The sequence below is a fragment of the Calliphora vicina genome, chromosome 1, assembly GCF_958450345.1.
Source record: "Calliphora vicina chromosome 1, idCalVici1.1, whole genome shotgun sequence".
In the NCBI taxonomy this organism is placed as follows: domain Eukaryota; kingdom Metazoa; phylum Arthropoda; class Insecta; order Diptera; family Calliphoridae; genus Calliphora; species Calliphora vicina.
Window position 1 is genome coordinate 120,755,182 of NC_088780.1, and position 23,623 is coordinate 120,778,804.

At 30.7% G+C, this 23,623-nt stretch overlaps 2 protein-coding genes across 3 annotated transcripts in view; one reads left to right on the plus strand and one right to left on the minus strand.

Annotated features, from left to right (window-relative positions):
- LOC135948916 (uncharacterized) overlaps positions 1-10,676 on the plus strand; it is a 108,540-nt gene extending 97,864 nt beyond the window's left edge. The window contains exons 5-9 of the mRNA XM_065498367.1: positions 3,633-4,484; positions 6,986-7,965; positions 8,049-8,254; positions 9,664-9,806; positions 9,876-10,676. Coding sequence (XP_065354439.1) covers positions 3,633-4,484; positions 6,986-7,965; positions 8,049-8,254; positions 9,664-9,806; positions 9,876-10,599 — 2,905 coding nt within the window. The 3' untranslated portion in view covers positions 10,600-10,676. The remainder of the gene's footprint in view (positions 1-3,632; positions 4,485-6,985; positions 7,966-8,048; positions 8,255-9,663; positions 9,807-9,875) is intronic.
- The window catches only part of qin, a 223,432-nt gene extending 203,500 nt beyond the window's left edge, over positions 1-19,932 (minus strand). Inside the window, exons 1-3 of one of the 2 annotated variants that reach the window (XM_065515666.1) lie at positions 19,798-19,932; positions 14,528-15,162; positions 14,376-14,456 (exon numbers count right to left, since the gene is read on the minus strand). In XM_065515666.1, the coding sequence (XP_065371738.1) occupies positions 14,376-14,456; positions 14,528-15,162; positions 19,798-19,924 (843 nt within the window). In that variant the 5' untranslated portion in view covers positions 19,925-19,932. Of the gene's footprint in view, positions 1-14,375; positions 14,457-14,527; positions 15,163-19,014; positions 19,325-19,797 lie in introns of those variants that run through there. The other variant, XM_065515664.1, reaches the window with a different exon arrangement.
- Positions 19,933-23,623: the final 3,691 nt, after the last annotated feature.

Below are 23,623 nucleotides of genomic sequence, written 5' to 3' on the forward strand. Positions count from 1 at the left end.
TGATCTTTTAAGGGTTAATTGGCTTATAAATTAATTTAAGAATTTTTTAAATAAAGTATGAAAATTCGTTCGTTTTAAACAATTTTGTAAATTTTTATTCCATTTTAATTCATTTGTAATATACACTGAAAAAAAACTAAATTAAAAAGTTATACAAAGTTGTATAATGCAATATGAGGTATTATATAATTTTTGATTTTATATGTTCACAATTTTTGTTCTTTATGATAAGAATTCTTTATGCCTCAGAGAATAAATCAAAATTCCATAAAAAAGTGCATGACTTTTGGTCTTTTATCACGTAGTGGTGTCCGTATATGGTTATATTTCCATGACTTAAAAAATTACACACAGTGTTATTAAGTAATATAAGGTAACAAATAAGGTAAAATATATTAATATACTTATATCAAGTATTAAGCAACTTTAAAACTCTTTGACTTTAACTACTTGTTTTCTGTGTTGGTAAGTTTCGAGCTCCAGAAATAAATGGATCTGAAGTTAATAAGATCCTATTTAAAATATCTATATTTGTAGCAAGGCACGATATTTCGTGTATGTTGCAATCTAAATTGTTTTATATCCTTATTTTTCGCTTCAGCTGCTTCATCCAATGTTCACCTCAGCTCTTTGGATCTGAATTTTGTGTACTGATGGAGGGAGGTAGTACCAGGGATACTCCTCAACAAGTTTCTTGGCTGTCTATACGGCATATTCCTCAAACTTTACGTCATCAGTTTCAAATACAGAATTTATAGCTTGGAGAATTGTGGCACATCTTTGCAAAATGCCCTTATCGATTTCTGTTATTTTTTATGTCAAAGTTCGAATTTTCGCAACCACCAGCTTTTGGCCTATCTACCAAAAGTACCTTTTAGGCCCGAAATCGTTGCTGAATATGTTGTTTTCTCTTCAAAACTCTTGACTTTTCGTTCTTACTGTTGTTCCATATTTTTAGCTCTAATTTCTACGATAAGTGAATAAAGTACTTAAAAAATGGTATGTTGGCAAAATGAGATTTTTCATTATTTTTCGTCGGATGTCTATGTAAATCACATCCATATGCGAAAATATGCAAAAACATGCGGCCACAATATTTTTTAATTTAAAGAGAGGTAAAAAACCTACAATTTAATGTATAAGATGTTGTGGGCAGATGAGGGCCAAACAACTAAAAGTCTACGTGAAAGAGTAGTTTTTAAAAAATAAATAAATTTAGTGCAAATTTAAATAAATTTAAAGCTTAGAAAAAAAAACATTATTGTTTTTGATTTTTGGCCTATAGGGGAAACCACTGTGAGACGGTCAGACGAACATGGCTATATCGACATCGCTATCTATAGCGATCCAGAATATAGTATATACTTTGTGGGTTCGCAAATTAAAAATGTAGAAATTACAAACGGAATGAGAAACTCCTATATACCTTGCCACTCATGCTGAAGGGTATAAAAAAACCGTTTTCAATGATGTTGGTCAGTTTTTGTCCGATTTTAATTTTTTAATGAGTTTAGAAAGAAAACTATTAACATTTGTAAGTATTGTTTTTGTTAAGATTAAAAAAAAAATTATCAACAAATTAAAATAACTATTATAACTATTGTTGAATTTGAAAATCTTGGAACATACATTTTATGAAAGCTTAATTCTTTGCCTTTCCAAAAGTGTTTAAAATTTTGAAATCGGTTAAAAATGGATACATAGATTCTAGCAACAATCAAATATTTAATTTTTTACAACCACAACTGAAAAATTCTGTCAGGGAGGATTTATCATTCGATTGGCACATACGTAAATAAACGGTATCTCCAAAAAAAATATTCGAATGAATACTTAGTATTTTCATAAGTTCTGTACAATTACACTGTGCACGAAATTGAAACTTGTCATACCCTTCACCATGAGTGGCAAGGGAAAAATTTCTACATTTTTCATTTGCGACCCCACAAAGTATATATATTCTGAATCGTTATAGATAGCGGAGTCGATATAGCCATGTCCGTCTGTCCGTCTGTGTGTTGAAATCAACTTTCTGAAGTCCCCAAATAACTTACATACACGAATGATACATCAATATCTCCGAAATTTTAAATAGCTTCCGGCTCGGTTGCTATTTAAAATCGATAAAATCGGTCCACAAATGGCTGAGATATAAAGAAAAAACCAGGACAACCTCGATTTTTGACCTATTTTTGACCCATAACTGGATTACTAAATCATTAATATAGACAATATGGATATCTATTTTTTTTTTTTCACCAAAATTTTTTTTCACTAAATATTAAAAAAAAATTTTCAAAATTAAAAAAAAATTTTAAAAAACAATTTCGAAAAAACAACTGGAAAAAAAATTAAATTTTGTTTACCTAAAAATATTTAAAATTTTTATTTTAAAGTATATTTTGGTGAAGGATATATAAAATTCGGCACAGCGAATATAGCTCTCTTACTTGTTTTCTGTCAAGAGGGGCACCCGGCGGGTTAAACTAATTCGATTACGCTGAATCCAATGGTGATAACCGTTTTTTTAGGTTAGCACTTGTTTTCGAGATATACCGTTATTTCGAAAATTGAGGATGTTGCACAACATATATTTGCGTAACTCAAAAACGGTTTAGTTTATTGAATAAACTGAAAAACCCGAAATTCAACATCTTAATAGTTTTTAATGACAGACATTTATACTTCATTTACTCTTTAAAAACCAAATTCAATAGTGGCATGAAACAGCTAATTTTATGTATCGTGCCGTTAAATACTAGGGTGGATCAAAAAGCGAATTTCGTTGGAAAAAAGCGAATTTCGTCGCTCATTAAGCATTATTTTTTGCGTAAAAAAACATCACGCAATGGCTAAACTTGATAGATAAATACTATGGAAACTCTGCACCATCAACTTCAATATGGTTTACTGAATTTCGTTGTGGTCTCTACACCCGAAACAATTGAAAAAAAATAACGGGTATGAGAAAGATTTCCGTAAGATGACTGCGGGTGCATGGCAAAAATCCATGAATCCTATTCACCGGATTAAGGCCCGAGTGACTATTTCTTATTTCCAAACCTGAAGAAATGTCTCGACGAAAAGAGATTTGACTCCAACGATGAAATCATCTAAAAAAAAATACCTATTTTGATGACCTCGACAAATCTTATTTTTGGAAGGGATAACAAAATTGGACAAAGTGTGGATATATAGAGCTGAAAGGAGACTATGTTGAAAAATAAAATAAATTTTGATCCGAAAATTTTAAATTTAAACCACTGTAAAAACTATTTTGAATTTTAAATTTTATAGAACTAAAAAGGGTTTGCTAATTTCCGCGTCTGAACAGAACCACCTAAAAGGTCATCTTCGAATTTATTGTTTATCCTTAGTAAATACATAATTCATTATAAAATCGAATACAAAAAAGTATTAAGCCACTCATTATTGCCAATGAAAAATATAATTTTTTTAATGAAAATGTATACAAAAATGTCATGTTTCATTTTAGCCATTTTAAAGCATATAGTACTTTGCAATCGAATTACACAAATACACAAAAACTAAAGCAAACAAAAATGTTTGTTAGTTGAAGCAAACATTCAGTATTCATAAACACGTTCATTTTAATACATTTCATATTGTAGTCCTCCTACCATCTATCATCAAAATCCACATCATCATCAACAGCAACAACAACAACCGGAGCATGTAATCATTGATGCATCACTGCGAACATCGCAACAACCACAAACGGTAACAGGGATTGGCTCCCAGCATCAGCAGCAACAGCAACAATTGTATCATGGTGGTAAATCAGCAATACAATTTCAACCACCAAAACCGGAAAGTTTTTTCGAAAGTGAAATACAACTGCAGCAACATCACAACCAACACCAACAACACAATCAGCAGCAACATAATATTGAACAGGTATTGAAGGATGTTAATTCATACAGTATAAAAAATAGTCAGATGATGACCCCACAGGAGAAATATGTTATGTATTTGCAGCAACGTATGCGTTACAACAAACATCAGCAACGACAACATGCTACAAGACATAAATATCGTGAGCCCGGCAACAATAAAGAACGCGAACAACAACAACAGTATCAACATCAACAAAATCCTACACAAATTTTTGTCTTAAGTTCAACAATGTCACCACCACCACCAATGCATGCTTCACCTGGCACTGGCACCGTTACCGATCTAACACCCATACAACCACTACAACCCTCAACACACTACGACCCAAATTATCCCCAGCATAGTCCCATGCATCATGATTTATATCCTAGACCTGAATTGAAACCTACCGCCAGTGGAGTAGGCACGAGTGCTACAGGTGGAGGAGAGGAACAAGTTCTTACAATACCCGTTCATAGTTTATTTGGTGAATTGGAAACATTGCAACAGCAACACCATAATCATTATTCACAATCTCATACTGCATCGTTACCATCCCACCATAAATCACAATATTCGAAAAATGGGTAAGTACTACAAAAAAATGTAGGATCTCTCATTCATTCCTCTTACATATGACATTTCTTTATTATTACTAATATGTATGTTTAAATCTAATTGGATTGTTTAACAGGAACTAATATTTTTATAAATATCAACTTATTATTGTTAAATATTTGAAAATAAAATCCTTTACCATTAAATACCATTTCCGATGTAATCGTAAATACCGTAAATAATTTTTTTTTTAAATTATGAAAATACAAATTCGATCGGATTGGAATCATAAAACAATGGGGAGGATGTTTATAAAAACATTCTGCAGGATTAGGTAAAAGAAAAGCTCTTAAAGGTCGATCTAGAAATGTATTTCCACAATTAATTAAAAAGTTTCTTCTAGTTTCAGATTGCATCGAAACATTACCCACGTTTTACAAATTTATCCGTAACCACCTATTAAGAATTTTATAGTTGTTTCTCCCGTTAACGTTTAGGAGAAGGTCACATATTTGTTCTTAATTTTTAGTTCTCAGCCCGGTATTATTGTACATTGCATCACTACCTAGCCAGTGGTATGATGCTAATTCGGGTCAATTATAGGTTGGAAACATTTCAGCCACTTCTCATGAAATGTAAAAAAAATTTGTGACTTATTTTGTCACAGCTGCAAATAGCTTAATTCCACGAGAAACTTCTTAAGAATATTGTTTCTTTTTGTGCTGTTTTATTATTGAACATTATCCCGAGCATTAGGTTAGGTTAAGCAGGCAGTCAACTTGTGGGTCCATTAACAATAATTTCCCATAATTGACGTTTTTGTGTTCCTAACCAAACTATCCTGTTGCACGTATGCAGCAAGCATTCACGCACCACTTTTCAATCTTCGGTCAGTCATTTGCAGGCTCTGGGCAGAGAAGGTGCTTTGCAGTATCATCGTCTTCTTCATCATAACTACTTCTACAGAAGTCATATGGAACATTCAATCTCTTAGCATGCACACCGATAAGGCAATGACCAGTTATGCAACCACATTCAACGACAGTCATATTTGAACCATATAGCCATTGTTGTTGCAGATGTGGACCATCAGGTTCTAGAGCAAGTATTATTTTTTTTTTATAAATTCTGGACCCATCATTTGCACGATAAGAGTGGTGTACCAACCAATGGATCCACCTCATCATCTAAGAGTGAGGCTCCCATCATGGCCAATGAATCCGTAATGCAATTTAGAGGGAAATTTTGGTGCCCGTTATACAGGAGACTCCAACTGTAGTATGTCTCGTCATATCGTTCAGATATGCCCGGCATTTTTGAATCAGATTATATGTCGTGTAGACATCGATAAAAGAGTTCAGGGTGGCCTATATCCACATTGAATATTCACTCGATAAAACCAGTACACTGGTTCGTTAGTCTAAAAATGTTTGGCTTCTAAGCTCTTTTCTAAATTTTTCAATTATAATTCCGGTTTACTATTTATGTTATAGTCTGTGTATGATGCTGCTAAAAGACAGTATCAGGTTATGAGGAACCTTGAGATAATTTTCTATTTTCGTAGAATACCGCAAAAGATTTGGTTGGAAAATACATAATTATTTTTTGCTGAATTTCGAAATATTGATCGAATATACCAAAAATAAACATATGTTCCTCCGTATCTCTGATAAAAGCTCGAAATCCAAAGAATTTAATTTAACAGAAATATTCCTTTTTGATCAGAAACTTTTGAAAATTTGATAAATCGGATCATACTAAAAACAGTTATAAATCCAAACTCACAAAAATCTATTCTTTCTCAATGGGTCAAATCTAAAATGTGCAGAAACAAAAAGAACTCATTCAGTCAAATCAGCGATCATGGCGGGGATTAATCAGTGTTTGGCGATTGCTTTCCTTCCACGTTGATTCAATTGCACTTTTTTTTTGGGTGTTCTAGTTAAAACCAAGATGCTGCGCCACAACAAAATAAATTCACAAATCCAATGGACATAGGAAGGTAGGATTATTCAGACAGCTTAACATATATGTATGTACCATAAACAGCCAGGACCTGTAGGACCTTCCGGATGCATTTTGGAAGCTGTTAATGTTTGTAAATGGGTGTCACCCAGCAACTTATCTTGATCAAAGTGGAAAATACAACGTTCAAACGCATGTAAACGTGATATGATCTTCATGCTACGCTCAAAATATAAAGTTGAAAATAGCTTTTTTAGAATCAAAAAATATTTAACTATTGCTTTATTGAAAATCTTAAGGTTAAATAATGTACATATGTATATAAACATAATCCCTTTCGTTTCACTCATTGGCACACCTTTTAACGTTTTATTAAAGAAAACTAAAAAAAATCCTTTTTTTCATTCTGCTGTCTTCTTTTTTTATAATTAATAATAACTAATAAAACCTCTTTTTAAACTTTATAGTAACTATTTTTAGCAACTATGCAATTTCATATATAATATTAGTATAATTAATTTAACAATTTCCTAAATTAATAACAACAACATTTTACCAATTATAGGCCCCCAAAACCCCAATACATTGACTATCCGATTGATGAACCTGGACAGTCGTTGGATGATGAACAACAGCAGCAGCAACAGCACCAGCTGGAATTTTTAAAACCCACGCTGGGACCACCTTCCCATGCCTTTATAGTGGTAACAACAGCAGCTCCATTCCTAAATGAACCCGTAACACAGGAAAATTATGCCTCCTCATTGAGGCCACCATATAAAAATAAGCCAAAAGTAAGATTGCAGCCAGTGTTGAAAGAAAAGAATGTCAATTATCCAACAATTAGAGAACAAAATCCAACAGGACGACCACAAATTGTATCGATAACACCGCCACCCAAGTCCCATGGTAGCTACAATGAAGAAGACGCAAAGTATGTGTATGTAAAAGAAGAATTTGGACAAAAAATATCAGCTGCACAGGGAGGTGGGGTTGGTAAATTGAAACCATCGAATAAATATGAAAGTGATGATAATCAAATTCCACAACAACGACAACAGTATCATCAACAATATCATCATCCGCAGCAGCAGCAAAACGAAAATATACCATTACAAACATTAGCAACCAGACAGCCGACAGTACATCATCAACAGCATCATCACCATCATAATGAAGTGCAACCTAATGTGGCAGTCACAAACATAGAGACAACACCACCTAAAACTATTTTAGCAGATCCTAATGAATTGCCTGACATACGCACATCTTCGTTGGCGGAAATATTGCACAAATTACAGGAAAGCAATCATTTGCCACATACCTTGACACCAGATAACATTGATAATTCCATAAAAACACTTATACGCATATTGAACAATTTGAAACAAACCCAAACAATTGTGGCCAATCCACCGCAACATCATGAAATCCCAGCCCATCCACATCCCTCCTCACCCGACTACGATTACACCACAGGCAGTGAAGAAGACCATCAACAGCCAGAACCAAACGATTTAAGTTTACTAACACCCACAGGACCAAGTAAGTTTTTCGTGATTTGTTGTTTATTTTTTTTTCTTTGTTGTGTTATTTGAGATTATTGAAATAATATGTTGTTGTTGTAGATAAACATCCTGGTCCCAGTACAGGTCGTCCGGGTATTGATTACCCAAATTATGCTGAAATACCACAAACAGAATTTGATTGTTCGGAGCAACGTTACAAAGGATTCTTTGGTGATCCCGAAACGAATTGTCAAGTGTGGCACTATTGTGATTTAAATGGTGGCAAAGCATCATTTTTATGTCCAAATGGTACTATTTTCAGTCAGGTACGTAATATCTCAATATATGAAGACTGAATAAAAGAGTTGCTAGTGTAAGTAGTGATGTTGGTTTTGGGTGAATATGGTGGAATATATAGCGTTTTTATGAAAGTTTTGAGAAATTTTGGAAAATAAGAAAATGTTTTTATTTTTGGAGGTCAATGTAAATTGGTATCTTTTAGCATACATATTCGAAAACATTTATTTTCTAAATGATGAGATTCCAAAGAATGTGTACTGGAATAAAATAAATTAATTTGCTGTTTTTTCTATTTCTACTCACTCACTAAATTTTTGAGTCCATTAAACGAAGTTTCTGCGTCTGACTGGTGGACTGGCTGTCCATGTAAACCTTGTGCAGGTCACAATTTTAAAGATATTTCAATCAAAGTTGGCACATACACTTTTCATTTCATTTATCACAATTCAGTAATATAAATCCATAATAATGGCCAAAATAACAACTTTTAAATAAATCTTTCATGGAATGAATGATACATGTACATTTTTGTTTACAATTTATAAAATTTCTTCATTCCTTGCAATTTATAGTTGGAGATTAACATTTTGATCATTCGAGTAGAATCATGTTAATACAATTCTAAGTAAATTAATATATGAAAGGTAGCACTTCCGTAAATTTAGGAGACTATTTCAAAAATCATTGATTGAAATATGTTGGGAAAGTAAAGTAAATTGGATTTCAAATACATATCAATTGATTTCCAAAAGCTTTTAAGATATTCCTTTTAACAAATGTTTTCTGTATAAAGAATATGTCCTATGTACGCTGTATTTTGCCATTCAATTTCTGCTTTTATAAGTAGACACAAAAAGTGAGGAAATAAATTATTTAATAGTTCTGTTGAACATGCCAATTCAATATATTATAACAAATGAATACATTTTCAAGTGGGAACAGTGCAACACCTTTATTGGATACATGCAACGTACACGCAAACAAAAGGAAGCAACATATGTTGCTTGGAGGCAATAACACACATATCTATGTCCTTATAATGTTGTTGTAGAAAAGGATACTTGTACGTTGTGTTAAAAACAATTAAGAAGGAAACAAATGTGAGGTGAGTTGAATGCAAACATGTGTGTGTATTGCACATCCTCCTCTTCAAGCGTATGCATGCATATGGGAAAAAATAAAAGAGCAACAACAAAATAAACAGGATAGAGCTTAAGCAAGTACGAGTATAAGTACATACATATATTAAACTAATTAAAACACCTAAGAAAATTAAAAGCAATTAAGTCGAAACAGGTGGGAGAAACAATTTAAAGGAAATTTATTAGCCTTAATGTTATTATAATGAATTGAACTTAATTTTTAGACACAAAGGAATAAGGAAGGAAGTTATTAATAATTTCTGTTGCATATATTAATTTCCCTTTTGTTGCAGATTGCCTTAACTTGCGACTGGTGGTTTAATGTTAAATGTGCTACAACGTCCCAGTTGTATGTGTTGAATGAACGTTTGTACAAATATATTTTGCCCTTTACACCGAAATTCCCCGAGGACTATAGTGGACCAATAGTCGATAAGTAATTTAAAAAAAAACCAGCTAAGTTTAAGTTTATATACATTATTTTATGTTTTTCAAACACTTTTAGATATTTGGCCATGAAATTCCAAGAAATGGAGGAAAAAATGCGCATAGAAAAGGAGAAAGCCTTGCAAGAGGAGGCCGAAGCAGCCACCGAAACCGAACCACCAATTGAAACAGTTTCCGGGGACAGCAAGGAGGACAATCACTTGGAAGAAACCACCACAGAAGATAATCCCAATCGACATGTAAAGTCCCATCCTCCCGCTCAGCAACACAAACACGAGTCGGTTAATTCTCAAGTTAGTGAACAAAGTTCCGAACGTAATCTACTCATAGACGATGAGGTTGACGATATATCACAACGTGGCACTGTAGACAATTTTGAGAGCACAACAATAGCCACACTGACGGCAACCATAAAACCCGAACCGATATCATTCAGTTTAAAACCCATTATTGTTTCGTCTACTGTGGGCCCCGACTACGATGAGGAACAATTGCAAAGTCATGACAATGAAAAACGTAGCCACGAAAACCTTATAAAAGATTCAGAGGTGAATAAGACTGATACAGCCACAGAAGAATCACTTGAGAGTGATGATGTTAATGATACTAATGATGGGAGTACAGAAAAGTCAGTGTTGCCAGCACCGCCAACCACAACATCATCAACATCGAATAAAATGCAAATTACGGTAGAAAAAGTAGATGTTATTGAAATAAAACCAGATACCGCTACTGGTCATTTAATACGTGATATGTTATTGAATAGTAAACACACAAATTAATAGGAACAATTTGCGTCTAAGCAGTAGAGTATTAGGTGAAAGTTAATCAAACAAACAAAAACACAAGAATAACGAAAAAGAAGTATGTAGTAGAATCGTTATTTTGTGTAAGGGGGTAAAACATTATGGTTTTATTTAGTAAAATGCATGACTTAGGTTTATATACGATTCACTTTGAATTTTAATTTGAGGGGACCAGATGCCAGTACATAAATATTTTTATATGAAAAATCGAATTTTATTTATTTGAAAACTTCAGAATCGGTTAAGAGAACTTTTAGTTTGTATTTCTATTTTTATTTTTAAACTAAATTTGACTAGTTCTGAAATAATCTTGGAAATAAAACGCCAAGAATCCGTTACATCAATTGGATATTTTCCTAAGAAACTAATTGTATTCGACTTGATAAAAGTATTGATCCAACAAATAAGTTAAAGTTAAATGCCTATTTAAATTTCATAGTTGTTTGAAAAGTAATTGCTAATAAATATTGAACCATGTATTATTCCGCTGAGCGCTAAATTAACAAAAAAGTTGACTTTGCAAAAATAAAATAGAATTATATTGCTTCATTTGTGTTAAAATTGTAAAAAGTAGTAAAGTATAATTGTTTAAAACATTTTTAAAAAGTAATTTTTGAAATAAAAAAAAAACTTTTTAAAAGTTACATTTAAAGAATGACCATTTAAGCAATACTTTGTAATAGAAGTTACTTTTCAAAAAGTATTTTTTAAAAGAAACTCCTTTTCAAAAAGTACCTTTACATACATAACATATAAAATATATGTATATTACTATTATCTCCAGTTTTAAAAGTTCTAAAGAACCTTTTGGAAAAAAAACTTTTTAAACTTACGTTACAGAAAGTAGCTTTTAAAGAAAGTACCCTTTAAAGAAATTACCTTTTAAAGAAAGTACATTTTAAAGAAATTACCTTTTAAAGAAAGTACATTTTAAAGAAAGTACCCTTTAAAGAAAGTACCTTTTAAAGAAAGTACATTTTAAAGAAAGTACATTTTAAAGAAAGTACCTTTTAAAGAAAGTACGTTTTAAAAAAGTACGTTTTAAAGAAAGTAACTTTTAACGAAAGTACCTTTTAAAGAAAGTACCTTTTAAAGAAAGTACATTTTAAAGAAAGTACCTTTTAAAGAAAGTACCTATTAAAGTAAGTACCTTATAAAGAAAGTACCTTTTAAAGAAAGTATCTTTAAAGAAAGTACCTTTTAAAGAAAGTACCTTTTAAAGAAAGTACCTTTTAAAGAAAGTACCTTTTAAAGAAAGTACTTTTTAAAGAAAGTACCTTTTAAAGAAAGTACCTTTTAAAGAAAGTACCTTTTAAAGAAAGTACCTTTTAAAGAAAGTACCTTTAAAGAAAGTACCTTTTAATGAAAGTACATTTTAAAGAAAGTACCTTTTAAAGAAAGTACGTCTTAAAAAAGTACGTTTTAAAGAAAGTACCTTTTAACGAAAGTACCTTTTAAAGAAAGTACCTTTTAAAGAAAGTACATTTTAAAGAAAGTACCTTTTAAAGAAAGTACCTTTTAAAGAAAGTACATTTTAAAGAAAGTACCTTTTAAAGAAAGTACCTTTTAAAGAAAGTACCTTTTAAAGAAATTACATTTTAAAGAAAGTACCTTTTAAAGAAAGTACCTTTTAAAGAAAGTACCTTTTAAAGAAAGTAAATTTTAAAGAAAGTACCTTTTAAAGAAAGTACCTTTTAAAGAAAGTACCTTTTTAAAGAAAGTACCTTTTAAAGAAAGTACCTTTTAAAGATAGTACCTTTTAAAGAAAGTACCTTTTAAAGAAAGTACCTTTTAAAGAAAGTACCTTTTAAAGAAAGTACCTTTTAAAGAAAGTACTTTTTAAAGAAAGTACCTTTTAAAGAAAGTAACTTTTAAAGAAAGTATATTTAAAGAAAGTATGTACCTTTTAAAGAATGTACATTTTAAAGAAAATACCTTTTATAGAAACCACCTTTTATAGAAACTACCTTTTAAAGAAAGTACCTTTGAAAGAAATAGCTTTGTTTAAATTAAAAAGCTGTTTTTTACAAAACTACAGTTGCGAACAATATAATAGAAGTACATACCACTAAATTCTCAAATATTTTAACTATTTTTACATTATACTGTGTTTCACAACCCGTAAGTTCACAAAATATTGCGGCATTTGCTTGCAGACCAGTCGGCAACTGAAGAACTCCAAACGAGTACCACTACGTATTTTTGTATGTATGTAGTGGCTTTCACAAAAAATCCAGCACTGCTATTTCAATGTTGTTCAAATATGCGTATTTTCATATACAAGAGTCCGTTATTTTTTTTTATTATTATTTATTTTCAACAACCTAGCCTATTGGCCACAAATATTACCTCAAAAACAAAAACAATGTCGGTTTACTGAAATACACAAAATTCTCATTTTAAATTTTTTAAAATCATTTAAAAATTCTGGGGCCAAAAAAGATAACAAATTTTAAAACTCTAATTATAAACCTTTTTAAAATTTTGTTAAACTATTTCTAAAAATTAAAGAAATGCTCTTTTGGAAATTAAAAACCAGAAATAATTACATCTCATAAATTTGCAGTAACTGCAATTTCCATTTTAAGGATTTCCGGAAAAACAGAATTTTTGGAATTTATTTGGCCAAATTGCCAGTTTTAATTAAAAAATTCAGAATATATATTCAAGATTTTTCTGAAATCCGTCAAAATTCGAATTTGGGATTTTCAAATAAAAACTTTGATATAAATTATCAACAAAATTGGTATAATTTCATTGTATCGATTTCAATATTAAATCTTAAATCTGAACATAAACATTCAATATCTCAGCAAATAATACAATGAACGTTATACTTCTTTTAATATTTCAAATGCAATATGGAGCACAAGTTAAATTATAATTAATTATTTTTCATTTGACTTCCTTTGACGTTTCATCAAAATAAGAACAAAATTTAAAAAAAAAATATTTTTTATAATAAATTGAAATAATTTGAAATAATCTTGTGTCACAAGCTAAATTAACAAAAAGTAAATTGTTTATGTACGATTGAAAACCATAATGTTTTAATAGTTTAAGATAAATTTAGTTAAAATACGTTTTTTGTGCCTTTTTCTGTAAATGTTGTGCGGTATATTAACTTAATTATTATGTATTTCGTTTTAAGGCAAGTATTTAAAAAATAATAATATATATTAGCATTATTTATAACAGTTATAAACTTGCCATATTTAAGTTGTCTTTGTTTATAATTTATAGAAAAAAAATATTTAATAATTTTAAAAGATTATAATAGAATTAAAATAATACAAGTAAGCCCTGATATAATCACCCCTATTTTTCATTTATTCGTAGTCGGCACAATGTCACTTTGACAGAAAAAAAAATGGTATATGTTTCGTTTGTATCGATAATAATTGTTAACTATTGACAGCATTTTGTACTTTAACCCGGCTTATAAAACTACAAAATTCTATCAGTAGTAACCAATTGCTATCGATATCAACGGAACATATACCATTTTTTTCTGTCAACATGACTTTGTGTCGACAACGACTTACATAATATGGGTGAATAATTCTTATGCGTTTGCACAAACATATTGAAGATTTTCGTAACTCCTTAAAATATATATATATTTTTTTTAAATACATACATATACTATATATAACTCATTGTAAATAACTATATTTGTATATTTTTTTTATTCCTATTTAATAAATATATACCTATAATTTATTATAAATAAACATTTAAAAATCACTTACCTTTTGACCTTTATTTAAACTCTCTCGAGCCAATTGAGCATTATCCAGAGTAACATGTAATTCTTCCATTAACTTTTCGTTCTGCAGGGAGATAAATACATAAAAAGTTCAATTAAAACCTTAATCCTCGTTAAGTTTTTCCGCATGCTTACCTCATCTGATAATTTTCGATAGTGATGATATTGATGGTCTTGTCGAGCACATTCTCCACAGCATACAAAATCACATTTCGGGCAATAACGATCAGAATGACGCTGATGTCGCTTACAAAAACGCGGCTTTGTTAAACGCACCAGTTCCCCGTATGTAGTTGCATCCTTATCGAAACGTTGTAGCGTGTGCAATTTCAATACTTTACTATTCTTGTGCACATTATCGAAACATCGCTTGCAATAGTAGAATTTGCATGTTCGACATTTACCCAATGACGGTACCAATTCACATTCTGCACACTTTATAACCGACGACGTTGCTACACTGGCATCTGCATCGAACATAGTACTATTGATATTTGAACGTCCAGCTGCACTCATTAACAGAGTGTTGTTGGCTGAACCCTCTTTGCGATAGAAACGCCAATGATTCAATTGTCCCATCAAAAAGAAATTCATATCAAAATGATCGCGTACTTTAAAATTTGAAAATTGTTTTGCTGGTTCTTGTGTTATGAGAACGGGCTTGAGGCATGTACCGCAGGTTAGGTTGTGGCGATTGTGATAGACACAATTCTCGCACATATTGTGGCCGCAGGCCAATAACATGGGCCGATTGCTTTTGACATGGTGATCTAGGGAAGGAAAGGTAAAAAAACTAGTTTCAGCATTTTTTATATGAAACCGGAAATAATTCTGTAGTCCACTTTTTATTAAAATTGAGAAAATTAGATAGTATTAGATTTTTCTCGTTTTTATACTGTGGTATGCAAAAATCCATTTGGTGGCTTGTAAACGTGTTAAGTCCATTAAATTTTGTTTTAATTCACAGCTTCGTAATTCACTAAAATCTTAATTCGGAATTTAAAAATACCCGCCATTCATTCCATAAATCCATTCCCAACATCTAATTCTTTAGCTTTATTCAAGGGCTTTTGTTTATTTATAATTCATTAATCATTGAATTAGTTACTTGGACCATAATGTGCCGTTTGCGATATTTATAAAAACCCAATCAAAGGAAAATATAAAAAACTAAATATTTTTTTTACAAAAAAATTTATTTTTTGCAAAGACTAGATTTTTTTCTTTAAGAAAACCTTTAAAAAAAAAAAAATATAAAAATTGCTTTAAAAAAAATTATCTGTCTGTTTCAGTGACAAATATTTGAAAAGTAATTCTTCTGTGTCAACTGATTTTCTGATGGTACTTAAAGCTGCACACACACGGGTGATTTGTGAGTGCGATTTGTTCGTGTTCGACTTGTTAATGGGGCTGTGCGCGATTAATTGAACATTTTTAATCACAAATCAGGCGAACAAATCATTCCGTGTGTGGCCAGCTTAAGGGCATAGAGAAACATAGAGCGAAAACTAGGAAAAAACTCAAACAAAAAAATTACTCAAAATAATCACACATCCGAGTGTTACAAAAACAAATTTTTTATAAACAAAAACTAATTTTTTATAAACAAAAACAAATTTTTTAAAATTTTGTTTTTGCTTTCCATATAAATATCACTTTGGTGACGTGATTTACAAAATTAGGGCCTTAAGAAATTTGAATTTTTTTAGTATTTCATTAATCTCGAGCCCTTAAGCATAGAGAATAGACATAGAGCGGAAACTCTCCTGTCAGAGACCTAACTCAGTTGTCAGAAACCTAAGTGGTGAGAATGTATTAGTAAAAAAAAAAAATATGTGAAAACAAAACCAACACTGATTATTATGTGTAAAATTTAGGTTTGAGTTTTTTTCTAGGTTCCGCTGTTTCTCTATGCCTAAGATTTTTTTGGATTTTGACATATTAGTAATAAACAGTGGTTGACAAAACAATGGAAACTTTTCCAAATATTGCATTAGTGGCCTAAAATCTGAAATAATTTTTTAAAAATTTTTAACATTTTTGTAGTATTTTATTTGAATACTTTTATTAACTTATGGTATTTTCTTTTCTGGCATAAATGAAGCATTTATTCTTTGCGTTCTTTTCTGAAAAGTTTTTTGTAGTTTTATCGTGTTCTTTTCTAATAATGTTACCCTGAATATATACTACATGTTTCACACTCAATTTTATCAAAGGGTTAGAAATGCACCACTTTTTATGTAAGCAAAAAGTATAGTTTTATAATATTTCGAAGCTACATAAAAGAAAATTGCATAAATGGTAATGATTTTTGTTCTATTGTGATCGTTAAAAATTCAACACATTATGTACCATTTAATAAATGGTACAAAATATATAGGCAACATTTTGTGTCTGAAAAGAAAACACCATTAATTTAACAAAAAACAAAGGACATAATTAATTAAATTCTAAAAATGAGAAAACAAAATTAAAAGATTTCTTTATTACGGCATTGACAAAACAATGGAAAGTTAGGTATTATTTTAACAAATATGGTCTAAACTTTGCAATAACTCAATATTTTGTTGGGCATCCCTTATTTTTTATAACTGCTACACATCGACGATGCATTGAACCAATTAAAGAGTCAATGGTCTCCTTTGAAATATTTTGCCATTCCCTTATAATCGCCTCCGATAAATCTTCCTTCCTGGTGTAATTTTGGGTCCTTATTTTACGATCTATAATTTCCCATAGATTTTCTATGGGATTACCTCGTTGGATTGTAACCACTCGGTTACAACCCTAGAGGTGTGTTTCGGGTCGTTGTCGTGTTGGAATCTCCAAACTAGGGGCATATTTTCGTTTAATATGGTTCTGTATCCTATATGGTATCTGTCATGGTATCTTTTATAATATGAATTGGGCCCATACCTTGCCCTGAAAAACATCCCCATACCATAATATTGCCACCGCCAAACTTTACAGTCTTATTTGTGTATTTTGGATCTAATCTTTTTCCCTTTGGTCGTCTTACAAATGTTCTCCCATCACTGCCTCTTAAATTGTATATGGATTCGTCGGAAAAGATGACTGTATTCCATTTCTGTATCGATCAGTTTAAATGATCCCTGTCAAATTGTAGACGAGCAGAACGGTTCTTTTTAGAAATGAGTGGTTTTTTCACAGGACGATAGCAACCAAGTCCAGCCTCATTTGCCCTGCGACTAACTGTTCAGGTACTTATTTCTAATTTTAGGCTATTAACAACCTCTCGAAGAGTTATTTTTGGGAATTTCTTGAACTCTCTCGCTATTAAATTATCTTGTCTAGGAGTAGCCTTACGAGGTCTTCCACTTAAATGTTGAGTTTTTACAGAACCGCTCTCAAGAAATTTCTTTATAATTTTTGAAACTGCTGATTTATTTATTGAATATTTGTCACAGATACTTTTTTGTTTTAAACCAGCTTTAAAATCGTTAATTATTTTATTTTTCAAGTCTTCACAAATCTCAACTTTAGCCATTTTCGTTAACTTTGAAAAAAAGCAACTATGCGAAAAACTTAGAAAAAGAAATTGTGAAAAATTACCAGAATTTAAAAATAAAATAACTGTAAACAGGATGCTTTTTACGTCGTTCTTTTAAATATTATTTTCGTTTTACACATCTTTCTTGCAGAAGTTTAAAAGTTTCCATTGTTTTGTCAGTAGCGAAATAGTGAATATTTTTAATTTTGTTCCCTTTTTTCAGAATATAATTAATTATGTTGTTTGTTTTTCAGTTAATTTATATAAATAAAACTATACAAGTAAAATACTAAAAAAAAAAATTTATTTTAAAAAAATATTTCAAATTTTGGGCTACATATGGAATATTTGGAAAAGTTTCCATTGTTTTGTCAACCACGGTATATGGATAAGTTTTTGTAAAATTTTATCTCTTCATAGTGAATGACATAGCCCAATCGACTTCAAATTTTATAAGGATCCATAAAATACTTAAAATACGTAAAAAAAAATTGTGGTTATAGCATATAACTCACAAAAGTATGCCTCTTTAAAATGAGGAAAGAATCGGCAATACTAAATAAAATCTTCATGAAATATGTAGATTCAAAACAAAAACTATAAGTGTAAATTTGAAAATATAAAATAATTAGGATATTTGTTTTCGTTTATTAGGAGATAAACACTTGTATGGCAATATGCATATGTTCTGAAAAGCGCATATCGCTTAAAATTTACGTTTTCGATTTGAAAACGACAATCAGGTGTTCTGACAAACGAAAACGCTAGAAATTTGGCGTTTTCAAACCGCTAGTGTATACTGAAACCAATAGCAAATCGCGTGGTTTTCAGAACATGCTGAAATGCGTTTTGCAGAACATGGGCGTACATATTTATTTGAATTAACATTTAACAGCAATTGCAATACAGTTTTTATATCCTTCCAATTTAATTCCCAAATAGTATAAGTTTCTCATGAGTTTGAGAACCCTGAAGCATCAACAGATGTCCAAAGAATTCCTGCACTATGGCAACCTAACGGTTGTTTATAATTTTTTTTTTTTGGCAAATCACATTTCATTCACAAATCTTAAATCTATAAATCAGCAACGCACTATCAAATTATTCTTACCACTATCAAACCTATCGGACGTGTCATAATTGTAGGAATATTCATTGCGACACTTTGGGCAACGTCGTGCATTGTTTAATGTGTTGGCCACAAACCGGCTGTCAAACAGTTTCATACCATGCAATTTGTTAAACATTTTGCTTAGATGCACTTTTGTTTGCAAGTAATTTTTTAATATTGGCGTCTTTTTAAAGAAGTTTCTTTTATTCTTTTCATGCGCAGTAGTTGCTTACAAATGTTCACTATTAATGTTAATTGCAACAAAGTTTTATTTCACAGTTAATGCAACGCTTTTTATAAATTTAATAAAACACAATTATTAAATCCGCATTCACAAGAACAAAAAACACTACGAACAAAAGTACCAAAGCAAAAACACAACAAAAAAAAAGCTTCGGTAGTTGTAAAAAAAACAACAAAATGTGTAAACAAAACATAACAAATCAAAAGGAACAAAGTGGTATAAAACAGCAGTATTGCCATTTCGACTGAATAAAAGTTTTGCATGAATCCAATGTGAACAATTATAAATTTTGTTTGTTAAAATATCTGAAACATTGGTTATTTTGAAATATTTAAGAGGTGTTCGTGTTAGAAGCTTATATTATGTATGTACTCTTGGTTTGCAGATGATAATTCACCTTCAAACCCCTCGATATGTAATATTTGTTAAAACCCGGCAACTCTATATATACAAAACGCTGGCAGAGGCGCACTCTAACGGTTCTTTACATTAAATACATTTGTTTATTGCCAAAACTTCATGGAACCATTTTCTCTTACCTTTATTAAACTTATCGAAATGATTAGAGTATTTAATGAAGCATTTGGGGCAGCGGAATGCATCATTCAACGTATTGGCCACAAAGCAACGATCAAACAGTTTAACAATTTGCGAATTATAAACCATTTTGTTAAATCTTCTTTACCTACATCAGTACGAATACACTAATTTACGATGTATTTGTTTTTCAGGACTGAAAAGCTTTTAAAACTTCTACTTCACTACTTTTCCGAAAGTTTTCAATCAATATTGTCTATTTAATTTTTGATGATTAATAGTTATACGTTAGATATTTCGATAATTTTATATTTTTTTCATTTCACAAGTCCTAAAACTAATTCAACTTTGAAAACTGTCCAAAATTAAACGCAATAGAGAGATCAGCGGAAACTTTAGAAATGAAACATAAATATAAAATGCAATTAGAAGAGTGAAACGTTATGGAAACTAAGTCCAATGTTGATAACTGAGGGGTAAACGCATTTTGTTCGCTTTTTTTTGGCGTTTTTGGTAAAAAGCATCCTTTTAGCACAACTAATGAAATTTTGAAACCCAGCTATGCGATTATTTTAATTTTACATTAAAAACAGCTCAGCGACTTATTTTCTAGATGATTTTATAGGCTGAGTCGATTTTTAAGTGTTTTTTTTTGTAAATTTAACAATGTTTACTGTCGTTTTTACATTATTTCACGCTGTTTTATAATAGCACTGAAATCAACCGGTATTGGGTAGTCTCCTTTTATAATTCAGAAATTGAAAGGCAGACATTTTTCTTATTGTCCTTTGAACTAACTTAAAATTGTGTACTACACACTCTAGTTCTTCAACCCTTCGCCAACAGACTTCGTGTATCTCCCTTTCTATTTCCGGGTTGTAAAATGGGACGTACTAAATAAATAATAGTGATAATATTATTTAATACATTATCGCTTTGATACATATAAGTTGTATTGTATTATTATTAAAACCACGTATTTTTCACAAGATATGGTAAAAAGTTTATAAAAAATCGAAAATAATCGGAAAGTCGATTTAATAAAAAAGTCGGAAAGCGGACCTTTTAAAACTCAAAAAAGTCGAAAAGTCGACTTTTTGTTTCATCTATAGAACCCTAATTAGTTCCACAACTACGTAGTTCTAGAATGCATGCTTGTATCCAATACTCGTTCTAGTTAGACGTTCGCTTTGTTTCAAAACCATGAGTACTCGTTCTAACTTTACCGAGCCTGGTCACGTTATTTGGCAATGTTCTGAAAACAGTTCTTAATCAATTATTTTTGTTGGAAAGTGTCATCCACGGAACTATTTCTATAGAAGCTTTAGATAGCAATCACACCATAGGAACTGTTCAAGAATTAGTTTATAGAAGAAGTTGAGGGATTTATATTATTCTTTGGTTAAATTATAGAATTAGCTTAGAAAGACCTTCAGCCTGTTTACAGAACAGAAACAGTCTATTATATTTACCGAAATAGCATTTAAAAAACGTTCATTTATATTTACACGAAGAATACCAAGGTCTATTAATAAGGTCTGTGCAACTCTACAACAATTCAAAAACAAAAAGAAAAACAGGCATTTTGTTTGTGTAAAACTATACTGAACTTGTCAAAAACATTACCAAAATTTTAATTTTATTTTCAACAACATACATTTATTTTTTTAGATATATGATTTTTTATTAATTTTTTATGTTTTTAATTTATTTTTTCCGTTTTCAATTTGTTCACTACACTTTTTCTTATTTTTTTATGTTTTTAATTTATTTTTTCAGTTTTCAATTTTGTCACGAAACGTTAGAAAAGTAAACAAATTTGAAAAAAATACAATGGCGCTCTAAAATGTAAATAAATTTTGACAAACACAGTATGTAAACACAAAGGGACAAAAAATTATCAGCTGTTTAGTTGCACAGACCTTATTAATAGACCTTGAAGAATACTGTTGGAAAAGTTTTCGAAAATAAGGATACGTTTTCCTATTTATATATTACCGGTTCATTCATATAATTCCTAACGATCCATATTATTTAATTTTTATTTAATTTGAATTGTTTTAAAAATAAATTTGTTATTTTCCAAAAAAATGTTTTTAAATCCGTAAAAAGTTGACTTTTCGACCATTTTAAATTTTTGAATAGTCGACTTTTGCGGACAATTGATATAAGAACACTAATTTAGTTTTTCGAATATAATTATGTTGGGAAAATATTCGATAGTTGTTTCTGAATAATATTTGCCAATATTGCTTTTGACAAAAATAGAAGCTGCTCCTCTGTTAAATGCAACATTGTATATTTAGTTCCTTAACTCGCGTTTCTTTTACGGTCTAGAGAAAATTTTAGACAACTGTTGAAATTTCCGGTTCGTGTTTTAAAGAAAAATGCTATTCAATATATGAGTAATATAAATTTAAATTGAAAAAAGTAGAAAATCTTTAAAAAAAAGAAAACGAAATATTTTGTAGAGGCCAAGTACATACAGTTACGAACAAGAAAATAGCAGTGCCACTAGGAAATTTTTTTGAAACGCCGTACGTGTTTAAAAATTTTTAACATATAATTTTGGTTATACCCATAATAGGTCATTAATCGAAAATTAATTTTAATGTTAAAAAATAAGGAAAATCTTTTCCATATATTAAAAAAATAACAGAAACTGGGAACTGGACCATCGAAATATCGTCAGAATCATCAAATGCAATCCATTTAATCTGTCAAGCAAATAAAAACGGAATGAAATTTAGAAGTTATTGATATGACAGTAAGGAGATGATTTCTAGATGCAAACTTCACAGAACGAAGTCCAAGGAAAAGGGCACTATTAACAAAAATACATAGTGGAACTTGTTTGGAGTACGCTGAATGCCGAATGGTATGCAAGCAAATATCGCCATATTTTGTGAACTGGTGGGTCTAAACTGGTTTTATTTGGAAGTTCAGGCTGTAGTCAATATATTCGACGTCCACTATCTTATGCATGTCAAACACAGTACACTGTGAAAAAAGTGAAAAATATTTCAAAATTTCGTGGTACTGCTATTATCTTGTTCGCAACTGTATGTACATACAGTGACTCAAACGCAAAATCGGACAAGAGTTTGTCTAATATAAATGTGTTCTAAACATAAAAGGATGTGCCAAACAAATTTTGTTCGCTTCTATTTACACTCCACATACATATATCTCTAAAAAATAACAAAAACTAAAATTTGCATAATTAAAACTGTAAACTTTTGCATAAAAACCAAAATAACTCAATTTCATGCGCCAAACACAAAATCGGACAGAGTAAAATAGGTATTCAAAAGTGTGCGATAAATATTTAGTTGCATATCATTTGTTGTCTCGAATGACCTGTAATCGCTTTTGAATCGATTTCACCATGTTTTGACATACTTCCGACTGTATTGAGATCCATGCTTCCAGTAAGGACTCTTTTATCTGAACTAACATGTTAAATTTTATTTGATGCACTCTCCTCTGTGTAGATTCTACACAGAGTTGAAATCTAAATCAACAGGGTAGTGGCTAAAGTCTAATTCAACTGCTTAATAATTTTTGGTCTTCCCTAGCTGTAGATGGGAATTAGATGCCATTCGCAAATATGAACAATTTTGCAAAAGTGAACTGGCCTGGTTTTAATTAGTTCATATTATCGCGAGTGCACTGTATATACATATGTATCTTGAAGCTTTATTAAAACCACTACTTAATGTTTCCAAGCCGTTATTTTTACTTCCAATAATTTCATCGCTGCATTTCCTACTTAAAACAACTCTGTTAGTGATAAATGCAACTTTGTTTTTTTTAGTTATTTTACGC